General features: G+C 38.2%; 1 protein-coding gene across 3 annotated transcripts in view; it reads right to left on the bottom strand.

The window, feature by feature from the left end:
* The window catches only part of LOC105484682 (nuclear receptor subfamily 5 group A member 2), a 148,143-nt gene that overhangs the window by 49,759 nt on the left and 85,206 nt on the right, over positions 1-13,178 (bottom strand). For all 3 annotated transcript variants that reach the window (XM_011746524.2, XM_011746525.2, XM_011746526.3), the window contains one exon: positions 6,582-6,729. In XM_011746524.2, coding sequence (XP_011744826.1) covers positions 6,582-6,729 — 148 coding nt within the window. The remainder of the gene's footprint in view (positions 1-6,581; positions 6,730-13,178) is intronic.

The following is a 13,178-nucleotide window of genomic DNA, read 5'->3' as shown; positions in this document are numbered from 1 at the left end:
AAACTCTTGACCTCAGGTGATCCACTCGCCTTGGCCTCTCAAAGTGTTAGGATTACAGGTGTGAGCCACTGCGCCCAGCCTTTTGGATATTGTATTTTGGACTTGCATTTGTACACAGAACCTGCAGTTACAGAGGGCTGACTGTATTTATTGAAAAAAAAAAAAAAATTGAGCAGAAGTGGATCTACACAGTTCAAACCTGTCTCTTCAAAGGTTTTCTTTATATAGTATTTTTAATATGCTGATTGATGAGATCAAATGTCTCCAAAGAGGAAAGCAGGCTGAATCAGAGAAAGTACTGACTGGCATTTGGTGTTATTAGTTCTAGACCTGGATCTGAGCCTAAAATGTTGGATAAATCATCTAGTTTTGTTTTTTTAACGACAAAACTGGAGGGGAATGTTCTTTTAGGTCTCTTCATTCTGTAAGAGAGAAGCTAAGTGATTTATTCACCTGAGAACATTTTATTATGAACATTACCGAAGAAAAGCATTACCACCACTTCCTTCTATGGCTCATTTTGGTGTTTGACACTCTTAGTGTTACAACTTCAAATAGAGCCTAAATGCTGATCATCAGTAATTAATTTCATTTATTATTTTATTTGCAAAGAAGAGGGACTCAGTTTAGTCTCTATATTACTTATACTAATCCCCTTCATAGGCTGGGCACAGTGGCTCATGCATGTAATCCCAGCACTTTGGGAGGCTTAGGCAGGCAGATCACTTGAGGTCAGGAGTTCGAGACCGGCCTGACAACATAGCGAGACTCCGTCTGTACTAAAAATTAAAAAAAATAAAAAATCCCCTTCATAATGTGAAGACTTATCTCCCTACTTTCTAAAGGGGAAAAGAAGATGCCAAATCCTCTAATAGTTATCCATAGAATCTATTTTCTAGGCTCTCTTTCTTCAAATTTTGTGCTTGCATTTTTTTAACTAATTCTTTTCAATTCCCATTGTTTTTTTGAATCTAGAAGTTGGGAGGAAAGGCATTCTTTCATTCATGAATGCAATAAATATTTATTAAAAGCCTATATGCCAGGGAGTACATGAGGAGTAAAACATACACTGTGTTCATGGACCTTACAGTTTATAAATTTGACAGATAAAAGACCTTTGCTTCACTAAGAAAACAAGAACATTTCACTTAGCACATACAAAATAAAAGAACAAAAAAAGAAAAGAAAACCAGAACAACCATAGAGCCCTGCCCCCCAACTTTGTTTAGGGTCAGACTTGTATAGTTTAAAGGAGCCACAACAAAGAGAAAAGTGTTCTGCTTTGCCTTAGAAATACTGTTTTTTTCCTTCCAAATTACGATTTTAAAGGCTTTTCAAGGGAGGGCCAGATGTTATGACTCATGGCTGCAATCCCAGCACTTTGAGAGGCCAAGGAGGGAGGATTGCTTGAGGCCAGGAGTTCGAGACCAGCTTGGGCAACATAGTGAGACTCTGTCTCTATAAAAAAAATTAAAAATTAGCCAGGCAATGGGTGTGACCTGTAGCCCCAGCTACTCAGGAGGCTGAGGCGAGAGGATCATTTGAGTCTAGGAGTTAGAAGCTGCAGAAAGTTATGGTCATGCCACTACACTCCAGCCTGGGCAACAGAGCAGGACCCTGTCTCTAAAATTAAGAAGAAGAAATCATAAAATAAAATTCTTTCAACCCCTGAAGGTCTTACCCATCCATTTTGAAAATCCCTTTCAACTTGTGTTCAAGTCATATTGTTTATTAATAAACAATACTGTTTATTCTGAGACATTATAGTAATTGCTTAGATGACCTTTTATATTTAAGATAATGTTCTTAATTTTTTTAAGATAAAGAAATCATGACTAGACACTACAGAATGCCTGAACTGAACCTGTGGGTGAAACAAGCAACTCTTCATCCAGTTTTATTCTTGAATTATGCCCGTTGCTTCTCTGCAGATGAGGATCAGGTGACAGGTTGGTGAGGACATTCAGCAGGCAGTAGGTTTTTCTGTCTGGGCCAGTTGAGTCATTCCCTGAGGCAACCACAACCCATCTTCTTTGGGATGTTTGTCTCCAGGAGGACAAAACTTACCTGGGATGTGTTATGGTATAATCAAGTGTCACATTCAAAATTTGGAAATTTAGTATGAAGCAAAGAGCTATCATGATGAACAAATATAATATTTTCTCCATTCATTTTGCTGGAAACAGGATTCTATCAATGCCAAGAAAGAATTGTACAACATTGTCTTAACTACTATTACTTAACATGGGCTGAAAGCCTATCATCTTGCATTTGCTTGGAACAGAAATGCATTTGCCACCTGGTTTTAGCCAGTAATATTTTTTCTAATCTTTTTTCACGTTAGCTTTCCCAAAGAGCTTATAAATAAACATCTCCTCTCATAAACTGGGAGAATGCAAACTGATAACAGAAATAATTTAATTTTGAGGAGATATTTATTAGAGAGTTCTTTGGAAAAACTGGTCTCAGAAAACTAACCTGTATTTGAATATGGCTTTTAGTTAAACTATCTCCTATTACCTATCACGAGTTGCTTTGGTAAAGGCTTTGCTTTAAGTTTCAAACTATTTGTTTATTTTTATTTTTTAATTTTCTAAGACAGGATCTTAATCTGTCACCCAGGCTGGAGTGCAGTAGTATGATCTTGGCTCCCTGCAGCCTTGATGCCCCCAGGCCCCAGTGATCCTCCCACCTCATCCTCCCAAGTGGCTGAAACCACAGGTGTCTGCCACCACACCTGGCTAATTATTTTGTAGAGATGGGGTCTCACTATGTTGCCCAGGCTGGTCTCAAACCCCTGGGGCTCAATCATTTCTCTCACCTTGGCCTCCAAAGTGCTGAGATTACAGGTGTGAGCCACTATACCTGGCCTATTTATTAAACATTTTGTAAGTCATACTATGTACCAAGCAATGTGCTAGAAATGTAACAAAAACATTACAACTAACAACTAATAGAGACTGGGCATACAGAATGGGCATACAGAATCTATTATGTTATACACAGAGAAATGTGCTGAGAGGGCATTTTTTTACTTATTTCCTTTCCTGACCGATTTACCCAACTGATGTGTGCTCATGGATACAATCCGAAGGGGGAAACGTAAGACAGCAAACTAGGACTTGAGTCCACTGTACTTTTCTTTTGAGTCCTGTCACAAGCTTTTTGTGCCATCAGTAATAAACTTTAGTGAAGAATGATGACTTTTAGATTAGAAAGTGAATGACTGCTATTGGGACCCACTTTGAATCAACTGATCAGTTACTGTTCCTGCAGATATTTCTATTCCAGCTAGACATCCAGAAACCCCAAACACACCCTAGACTTTTCCCTCTCAACTCTGCCACATCTTGTGGCTTGAAACCTGTAACTGGTTTATATCCATCTCAGTCCAACCACATGGAATATTAAAACCACCTCTAGGCCAGGTGTGGTGGCTCACGCCTGTAATCCTAGCACTTTGAGAGGCCAAGGCAGGTGAATCACCTGAGGTCAGGAGTTCAAGACCAGCCTGGCCAACATGGAGAAACCCTGTCTCTATTAAAAATACAAAAAAATTAGCTGGGCGTGGTGGCAGGCACCTGCAATCCCAGCTAATCAGGAGGCTGAGACAGGAGAATCACTTGAACCCGGGGGGTGCAGGTTGCAGTAAACTGAGATCACGCCATTGCACTCCAGCCTGGGCACCAAGAGCGAAACTCTGTTTCAAAAAAAGAAACAACAACAACAACAACAAACCCTCTAAAAATAATAAAATAAAATAAATCACAGCATGCCAGGAATAAAAGCAAAAAAAAAAAAATTAAGTAAAATAAAAATAAAACCTCTGAACACAGGGTTTCTAGCACTGTTCTTGGTCCAGTCCACTTTCCATGCTGCTACCAGAAACTGAAGTTACTCATTGTATCCCCGTCCCCTTAAGAACACTGCTATACTTCCTAATTGTTTAGAGAATGAAAACATGGCACCTCCTTCTTCTTGCCACTACAGCCCCAGTGCCTACTTCACTGCCGGACACATAGTAAGCACTCAGTGAGTATGTGTTGAATGCATCTGAGGCTTTCACGTCCATGTCCAGGCTCCTGTCTATGTCTCCAGCCACATCTGCTGCTTCCCTCAAACCATATCCATCAACGAACAGTTCAGCAAACTCATTTTGCTCTCTCTTGCCTTTAAGCTTTCACACTGGCCATGCTTCTAGCTTGGAATGCTGCACCTGCTTGGGACCACACCCTACCTTCTCTCACCAAATCTATCTGGAAAACACTGTTCCATCTCTCACAGGAGAATACTGCTGCAGTCATCTCTCAACACAGCCCCCGGCCTCTGACCAGTCCACAAAATCTTCATTTATCTCCAGGACCAAAGAGTCTCAAGGCTGGGCTGAGATAAAAACAGCAGGCTTCAGACTCAGGGGACTCGAGGCTCAGGAGGAAGGTCTGGGACAGCAGATACCGGCTTAGGACTTGGCCTTAACTTTCAAGAGTGATTCTGGTATGATTTCACCCTTAATCACAGGTAAAACCAGCACTTGGGGCTAGCTGGGGCACCTAAAGTTAATTATCTATACACCTCAATAAAGGCGACATTTAAAAAATTGATTAGCCACCGTTTCTATAGAGTAAAAAGTTTTTCCACTCATAAATGAGAAACTATTTGAATTTTACTGCCGGTTACTTTTCTCCTGCTTCTCTGAAAAAATAGACTCTCGGCCAGAATTCTATTACCTCTGATCTGAAAGCCATGCTTTCCTTTCTTCCTTAAGCAACAAATAGACATGGATTTAATGGACATTTAGGTCAGCTATTCACTGGTGCACTGGGCTCCTGAAACAATCCAGGTGCTCATTAAACAACAGAGTGTGTGACTAAAGTTCTGGTAAATACATGGCCCAGGTGTTCAGGAAGATATTTTTGAGGTTCAAAGGTTGAAAGCATCTCAGATCTATCCCAACCCCCTACCCACAGTCTTAGCAGAGAATATAATAATTTTGGAAAATGATGAAGGAAAGATAAAAGTGCTGAAAACTAAAGATGGCTAATCGTTAATACGTACATCTTCAAATGTAATATATTTCTTCAACTAATTTAAAATACCATTGAAGTGAGATGACCCTCTCTAAATATTTTATCACTAAGATGCTATAAGATTTCTTACACATATATTACCACATTTTCCATTTAATTACTGATCAAATGTACTAGTTTAAAAGGCTAAGATCTTACCATAAACCAGAATAATTTGTGCGATTACAGCAAGCAGGCCTATGCTTGCTATCTTCCTTTTTAATATTCTAAACACTGTTCTCGGGTAAAAGATGCAGACTTAACTTGAACAGAACTTTCCTTTTTATTGTGGTTAATACAGAAACCACACAGGATCTAGTCTTGGCATTGTAGACCTTTGAACGTTACATCTATGAAATTCTGTTGTCCGTTTAAATTTTCAGTAACATTTCTCTTTGCTATATTTATCACATTTTCCAAAATATGAAAATGCTCTTTTTATTTTAAATGTTGACTATATGTGAAAAATTAACTCTGGTTCTATTACTTCAAACTACCCCTTTATTAGCAACAGTTGTGCAGTCCTGTCAAGAAGAATTTTTAAAATAAAGTACCAAATTTGGAGAGTAGACACATCTGTTTTACTTTGCAGTTTTTTTATTGTTTTATTCCTTAGAATATGAATTCACAACTATCTTATAACTGAAGACTAAAGAAAAAGCATATGTTGGTGAATCTGATTTCTGCATTTTTTTCATTCAAGGGAAGTTGCCTCCCTCAGCTGTCTGCCAATAAGTAATAAATGGACTTGGCAAAAAGTTTATTTAAGTTGGCTTTATTAAGCCAACAAAATACAGAAATCAAGTAAGGGACAGGCAGGAAAATCTGTTCCTTTGAAGTCAATAAAAATCCATCTCCTTAATCCTTTTTTTATTCCAAGCAGTGGTGATTTTTCTCAACTGACTCACTGAGAACCTTGATTTAGCTAATCTGTCTTGCTTAGTTATCTTTCTTTTCCAAAGCTTTCCTAAAGAAGCATCCTTTCCCCTTGACAACTGTCATCTTTTATACTTGCATAGTGGTGCATCGGGTTATAAACATTCTCTAGTTAATCCCGATAGAGATTTAAATACAGGTTTTTAATTACAATTCACATTTTAGAAGAATAAAAACAGAAGTAAGTAGCAAGATGAAACAAAAGGCACATAGAAATTATCAATGGGAGAAAGATGGCTAAAATTTGATACCATACATCTTTCCTAAGCTGTCTGTTTTAAACCTTTGTCATAGCTTTATTTGGTTATTGCCTATCTGTACATTATGGAAGAAAAACAGGACTCATTTGAATGAGTCAATTGAATAAACTCATTTTTCCATTCCCCAACCTATCCACGGAAGGGCTATGCATCATGTACAAACATATATGAAAATATATTCATGTTTGAAGATTTCATAATTTGAAAGGAAGGGCATTATATTGATAGAACAAAAACACACATGGACCACAAGATATTTGAACTTCAGCATCATTTAGCAATCGTTGGTTGAGCACAGCATGAGAAAAGGATTTCTTACCTAAACTAAAGAGCACCAAGAATTTCAGACACACAAACTCTCGTTGATCAAACTGGAGAGAACGAAGTTTTGCCACTAGCTCCTGTGCATGACTCATGAGGTTGTTGAGGGTGGCCCCGGCTTGTGATGCTATTATAGAATAGTCCACCTGCAACACAGAATCACAGTTTTAAGGACTATCAGAATCAGCAATACATATTTCACCTGAGATTGTTAAGAACTATGGGTAAAATCAGATTGCAATACAGGTTTTTAAAATAGAATAGAGATGGGGGGGTCTCACTATTTGACCAGACTGGTCTTGAACTCCTGAGTTGAAGTGATCCTCTGGCCTCAGCCTCCCAAAGTGCTGGGATTGCAGGCCTAAGCCACTGCGTGCCTGGCCACAATACAGACTGGTAACAGAAGAGATTTTCCCCATGAAAGTAGTTTGAAGCGCATTCCATGATTCTAAAATGCATCAGAATTAGTATGTCTGATAAATATAATCACCTTTGATAAGTTTTGTAGGAAACAGGTTTTGGCTACCTAAATTTTTCAAGTATATATGCCTTCTTTATATTATAAAATTACATCACCACATAAGATAAAAAAATTTAACTCTCATGAATAAGGTGAAAGAAAAACATACTGTCCATGAAAAGTGAATCCAGAAGAGTGTTCTATGTATATACAATATTAACTAGTGCATGAGGAAAATAAAGGCAGATACGTTTCCATTTGTATTATGAGACCACATTTTAAAGTAATCATGGTTCAAGATTGCATGTTTGTGGATGATGAAAGAATCACATTTAAATTATTCTTTATAGAACAGCAGAAGTGTTCATTTAAAAATTTAAAATAAATACAAATAAATTATTCTTTAGTTTTCTGTTTCCTAAAAAGCATGACATAAAACCGCTATTCTCAGATGATTACATTAGATTACATCAGATTAATGTGTTTCTAAACACAGCAATAATTTTATTTAGGAGAATAATTCCGTTATCTGGAAGCAAAAAAAGAAAAGGCTTATTTTCCTTTTCATTAAAAAAAAAAAAAGTAGGGGCTGAGCATGGTGGCGCTTACATACAAAGCACTTTGGGAGGCTGAGGTGGGTGGATCACTTGAGGCCAGGAGTTCGAGGCCAGCCTGGCCAACGTGGTGAAATCCCATCTCTACTAAAAATACAAAAATTAGCTGGGCGTGGTGGCACATGCCTGTAATCCCAGCTACTGGGGAGGCTGAGGCAGGAGAATTACTTGAACCTGGGAGGCGGAAGTTGTAGTGAGCCCAGGTCGTGCCATTGCACTCCAGCCTGGGTGAATAAGCGAGAATCCATCTCAAAAAAAAAAAAAAAAAAGTGCTGCTAGCCTCCAATCTTAGATTATTCATGGGGACATAAGAAGTTCAAATTATAATAAGTTAAGATGTTGGGAAGACTGTCAGTGATAGCACTGACTTTGCTGCTGCGATTACAGCGTAATGGGAAAGCCCAGTTGGTACCTGACGCTCCCATCCTTTTTTTACTGGAGAGCTCTCAGGCAACCAGATACTCTTTTAGGTGCATTTAATATTTGCAGCAGCAGCAAATTTGGGAGGCAAGTCCTCATCTGCCACTCACCCAGAGCAGACTGTTTAGATTTTTATATTTATTGACATTTCATTACCATAATTGACTGCACTTGCTTCTCTAGGAGAAGGCACAGGGCTGCCTCCTAAGCAGGAGAACTAGTCCCCTGAGTAGAATTTGCAATTCAAAACAAGGCAGAATGGATTTTTTTTATTGTGTAAATATGATGAGTTGAATTTTCAGCTTTAACTAGAGAATACTGGGTGTACAGAAACCTTTTTCAAGAGTGAGAAAAATTATGAGTCAGTGGAAAGATGACCCCCAAAGGTGTCAATCAGTTTACATAGAGTCAACTATGCATGAAAAAGCCACAGTTAATGTGTGTTAGAGGAAAGCTCTTGCATCATGTACAGCACTGTCTACCTGCTTTAGCCAGGTGCTGGCATCTATGCACTAAATTTAAACATCAAGTGTTGTAAGAACTCCTGTGGTTTCTGTTTCAGAGTGTGTGAAAGAAGGGTCAGTACCAGGGCAACCTGAACCCTGAACTGGAAGGAGGCAGGACAAGCTGTTGAACTCTGTGGAGCACGTTGGGATTATTTGCAGAGCACACAAAGTGACGTCTCAACTATCATTTTGCCAGTTCTCTTACAGGGGAACTTTCTACTTCAAGGGAAGTCCTTACTTTACAAAGGTGCCTATGCTATAAATTCTTTAAAAACTGCACATAGTCAACTACTTCAGATAATAATAATACAAATTTTACTGGGACGAATGGGATAGATGAGTGAATGAGAGCAGCAAGGCCTGATGGTACAGCAGTGGTGGCAAAAGCCTGAGACTAGGTATGAGACCTAAGTCAATGCTGCCTCTTACATACGAAGAGCCTTGGGCAAGTACGTATAAATCTCCAACCTTGGTGTCCTCATCTTTAAATAAATCACTTAACTAAGTTAGGTGATGATAATAAGGTACTTCTCACTTCTGTGATTATCAAGAACTAATCATAGATGGGACAAGACTATCAATTTAAGCTTGGAATCAATGGAATAAATTGTAGCTATAGCTTAAAATATACAAGGATATTGTAGTAAATATCACTAGTTAAGATCTGGGCGTGGTGGCTCACTCCTGTAATCCCAGTGCTTCGGGAGGCCGAGGTGGGTGGATCACCTGCGGTCGAGACTTCAAGACCAGCCTGGCCAACATGGTGAAACCCTGTCTGTACTAAAAATACAGAAATTAGCTGGGCATGGTGGTACACACCTGTAATCCCAGCTACTCAGGAGGCTGAGGCAGGAAAAACGCTTGAACCCGGGAGGCAGAGGTTGCAGTGAGCTGAGAATGCACTACTGCACTCCAGCCTGGGTGACAGAGTAAGACTCTGTCTCAAAAAAAAAAAAAAAAAAAAAAGAAAAGAAAAAGAAAAAAAGGCGAGGTGTGGTGGCCCACGCCTGTAATCCCAGCACTGTGGGAGGCCGAGGCGGGTGGATCACCTGAAGTCAGGAGTTCGAGACCAACCTGGCCAACATGGAGAAACCCCGTCTCTACTAAAAATACAAAAATTAGCCAGGCGTGGTGGCAGGTGCCTGTAATCCCAGCTACTTGGGAGGCTGAGGCAGGAAAATCGTTTGAACCCAGGAGGCGGAGGTTGCAGTGAGCCAAGATTCTGCCACTGCACTCCAGTCTAGGGGACAAGAGCTAGACTTCTCTCAAAAGGAAAAAAAAAGGAAAAAAAGAAAAGAAAAGAAAAAAATCACTAGTTAAGGCCTGAACCAGGAAGACCATAGTAAAATGAAACACAAATATGTTGGTATTAATTTTCCATTATTAAGATGGAGTTAATTAAATATTGATGTATGTAGTTCTAACAGGTGTATAATAATAAGTTCAAATACTAGAATTTCATACTTGAAAATGTAGTACACTATAACGGAAAGGAATCTAATTTGTTTCATAGGGTTATATATTTAGTGAGAGACCATTAGTGAGGTGGACCTCAAAAAATCAATTGGTTTACTAACAACTTTATAGCTATACATTTGTTTACATGCTAATCTGAAAGCTCAAACATGCTTATTAAATGGGGGCTTAGACAACATTTCTTTCAAGGATAATTTATCAAATTGCACAGCTCTTAAGAAGGATGGGTGATTTATTCTTGAAACAACATAGAGATCTGCAACTTCCTTACATTTTATTACAAACATAATTATATTTTCATTGTTGAATGCAGAGTTTGTGCTCATTTCAGGAGCAGCTGGTCTTATCTTTTATGTACTTAGTAAAATTAATTTATTGCTCTCTTACATGTAACCTTTGTGTCATTAAATTCAAGGGAGGTATTGAAGAAATACTCTAAACTGATGTCCCCTTTGGATAAATTTCACTCATCATGAAAATAGAAACAGTTTTAGCTAAATTGCTTTTAATTCTAATCACTGAAATTTTGATGACTTGTATAAGATGCCTGTCATTTTAATATGATACACAATGATAGAAGATAATAAGTTGCCAGTAGACCTTTCCCTTAGGATGATGTTACAGTGGCTGTTAATTAGCAACAATATGCAAATACTAAAACCTGACCCTACTTCAAAGTACATTATTATTTTATACATACATAGATATATGTGTGCATATGTGCGTGTATAGTTTTTAAAATATTGGATAGGAAAGAATTCTTTTCATAACTGTAAGTTGTGACTATATAGAATATTTAAAGTGCTTAATCTTATTGATAATTATAATTTCCTTTTTGCTTAATAAGGCTATTTAATATACATTTATGTAGATGCCTGATTCAAAGACACAATTAAAACATAATAGCTAACTTATAGGGTTAAGTGAAACACTGAATCCTCATTTTAATATACAATGTACTGGTGTCCTGGGCTGTTTTTTGCAGTGGGGCTATTTTAGTTTCTCTAGTTCTCAATGAACTATGAACAGATTCAATTCTGCAAACATTTATTGAGCAAACTTGTGAGCCACTGGGCTTAAGAGAAAGGCTTTGCTATTTTATTTATTTTTCTTCTCTTTTCAAGCTCCAAGGAGCAGTTTCCTGGATAGTCACTCATTTTTTAAAATCCAGGCTAGTCTTATTCTTTTTCCTCTGCTATGACAAATTCACCACATTATTTACAGTGAGCTGTATTTAGTAAGAAAAAGCCAGAAGATTGGGCTATGGAGCACCTGGGGTCTTGCATTCCTCTGTTTGTCCAAAAGGTCACTATAAAGCAATGTGTAGACATGACACACATGCTTTCAAGGGGATACAAAATCACTGTCTGGCGTTCCCTTTGTGTTGGGACTTCATTCCTGATATTGTGGACTAAGGCACATTTAATATTCCTATTTGCCAATCTCAAAATAGTCAGTATAAACATTTTCATTTGTTCCAGAAGTAATCATTTTCTCAATAGGGCAGTTAAGAAAATACTATAAGTAAACCTGGAAATCTATAATGAGTGAATTGTATTTCTTCTGGCTGAGGCTGAAAATGGTGGCGAGTTTAAAGTTTCATCCAGTAATTGCTTGTCGCTGTTCCTCTGACCTAGAAGGATTTTAAGCAATGGTGTCTTCCTCAACTTGCAAAGGAGAGTACAATCAAATATCCTCACTTTAGGGGTAAGGCACTTCCTTATAGAAGCTGAATCATCTGGACAGCTTTGAACACCCATCTTATTCTCTTTGCACTTCCTCCTCTGAAATTTCCCCACACTTTCTCTGACTCTGTGTAATGGGGCTTACCTGTGAAAGTACACAGTGAAAAGCACTATGCAAAGGGCAGTCATTACAGTCATTAATTAGGTGGATGAATTATGCCTCTTATCACTATTGGCTGCAGAGCTGTGTCTAATGTTTTTCTCCTTACATCTTTGATTTCCCCTCATTTATCAGGTGATCAGAAGCATTTGTTTTAACTAAATTAAAAAACGTATTTATCTCCTACAGGTGAGTACCAAGCTGTCTTTACGGGAATTTTGTATGCTGTATTGAGGTAATACCATTTACTTTTTTTCCCGTGCTATCAACAACATGGCCTTAATACAGTGCTTCATGGAAACATACTTGTAGCAGCGTTTGAAAGTTCACATTCCACACAAATCCATGATAGCACATCAATATGTCTCTGGGGCAGGCAAGTTATTTTACTTAGAAAAATGAGAAAAATCCTCTTTTAAGATATATGTTTTCCCCCAAAGATTGGAAGAGAATTCAAGAAAAAGTTGATTCAAGAGGTGGCATTATGAGTGATTTTTTCTTAGTTTTAGTTTTTTCTTAATATTAAAATAATTTTAAAACACTAAGCAACAATCACATTAAAATTGCTTGTGAATAACTTAAATTTACTGTAACAATGTGCTTACAATGCCATATAGAAAACTCCCCCCAAAAACAAACTACTAACTAACCAAACCACAAAAAAAGTGTATGCATTTAGTCTCAACAAAAAAGGAAATGAATTTGTTTTGCTTGGAATTTCCGTAGAGTCTGTCATGCACTGGAATTACACATGAAGACCAAATTAAATGCCGGCGTGAAGGCAAGCTCTGCAGCATCTCTGAGTTATCCAGATAAACAGTATGGCATGTTGGTAAAGAACACAAACTCTGGTACCAGTCGGCCTCGATCTGACCATCTGTTCTACCACTTACTAGATGCGTCTTGACCTTGAATCAACCACTTCATCTCTCTTTGCCTTGGTTCCTCATCTGCCAAAGTGGGATAATAGTCCTTTCTTCATGGGGTTGTTGACTCCATAAATGTCACCCTTGCACTGGCCTAGTTTTGATGACTTCTAATTTTTATGTCAGCATTTCACAGAATACTTCCTGTAATTCCTACTGCAATTCTCTCTGGTAGATACCATCATAGTTGCCACTGGACAGGCGAGGACACTGAATCTCAAAAGGTAAAGTGACTTGCTAAAGACGACGTAGCCAGGAAGTTTTGGAATGGAGACACGAAAACAGGTTAATTCCAATTCCAGATTACACTGTATGTGTGAATTTTACACACACACACCAGAGAGCATA

This window comes from Macaca nemestrina, chromosome 1, assembly GCF_043159975.1.
Source record: "Macaca nemestrina isolate mMacNem1 chromosome 1, mMacNem.hap1, whole genome shotgun sequence".
NCBI classification, from domain to species: domain Eukaryota; kingdom Metazoa; phylum Chordata; class Mammalia; order Primates; family Cercopithecidae; genus Macaca; species Macaca nemestrina.
This window is presented reverse-complemented; position numbering and strand designations above follow the sequence as displayed.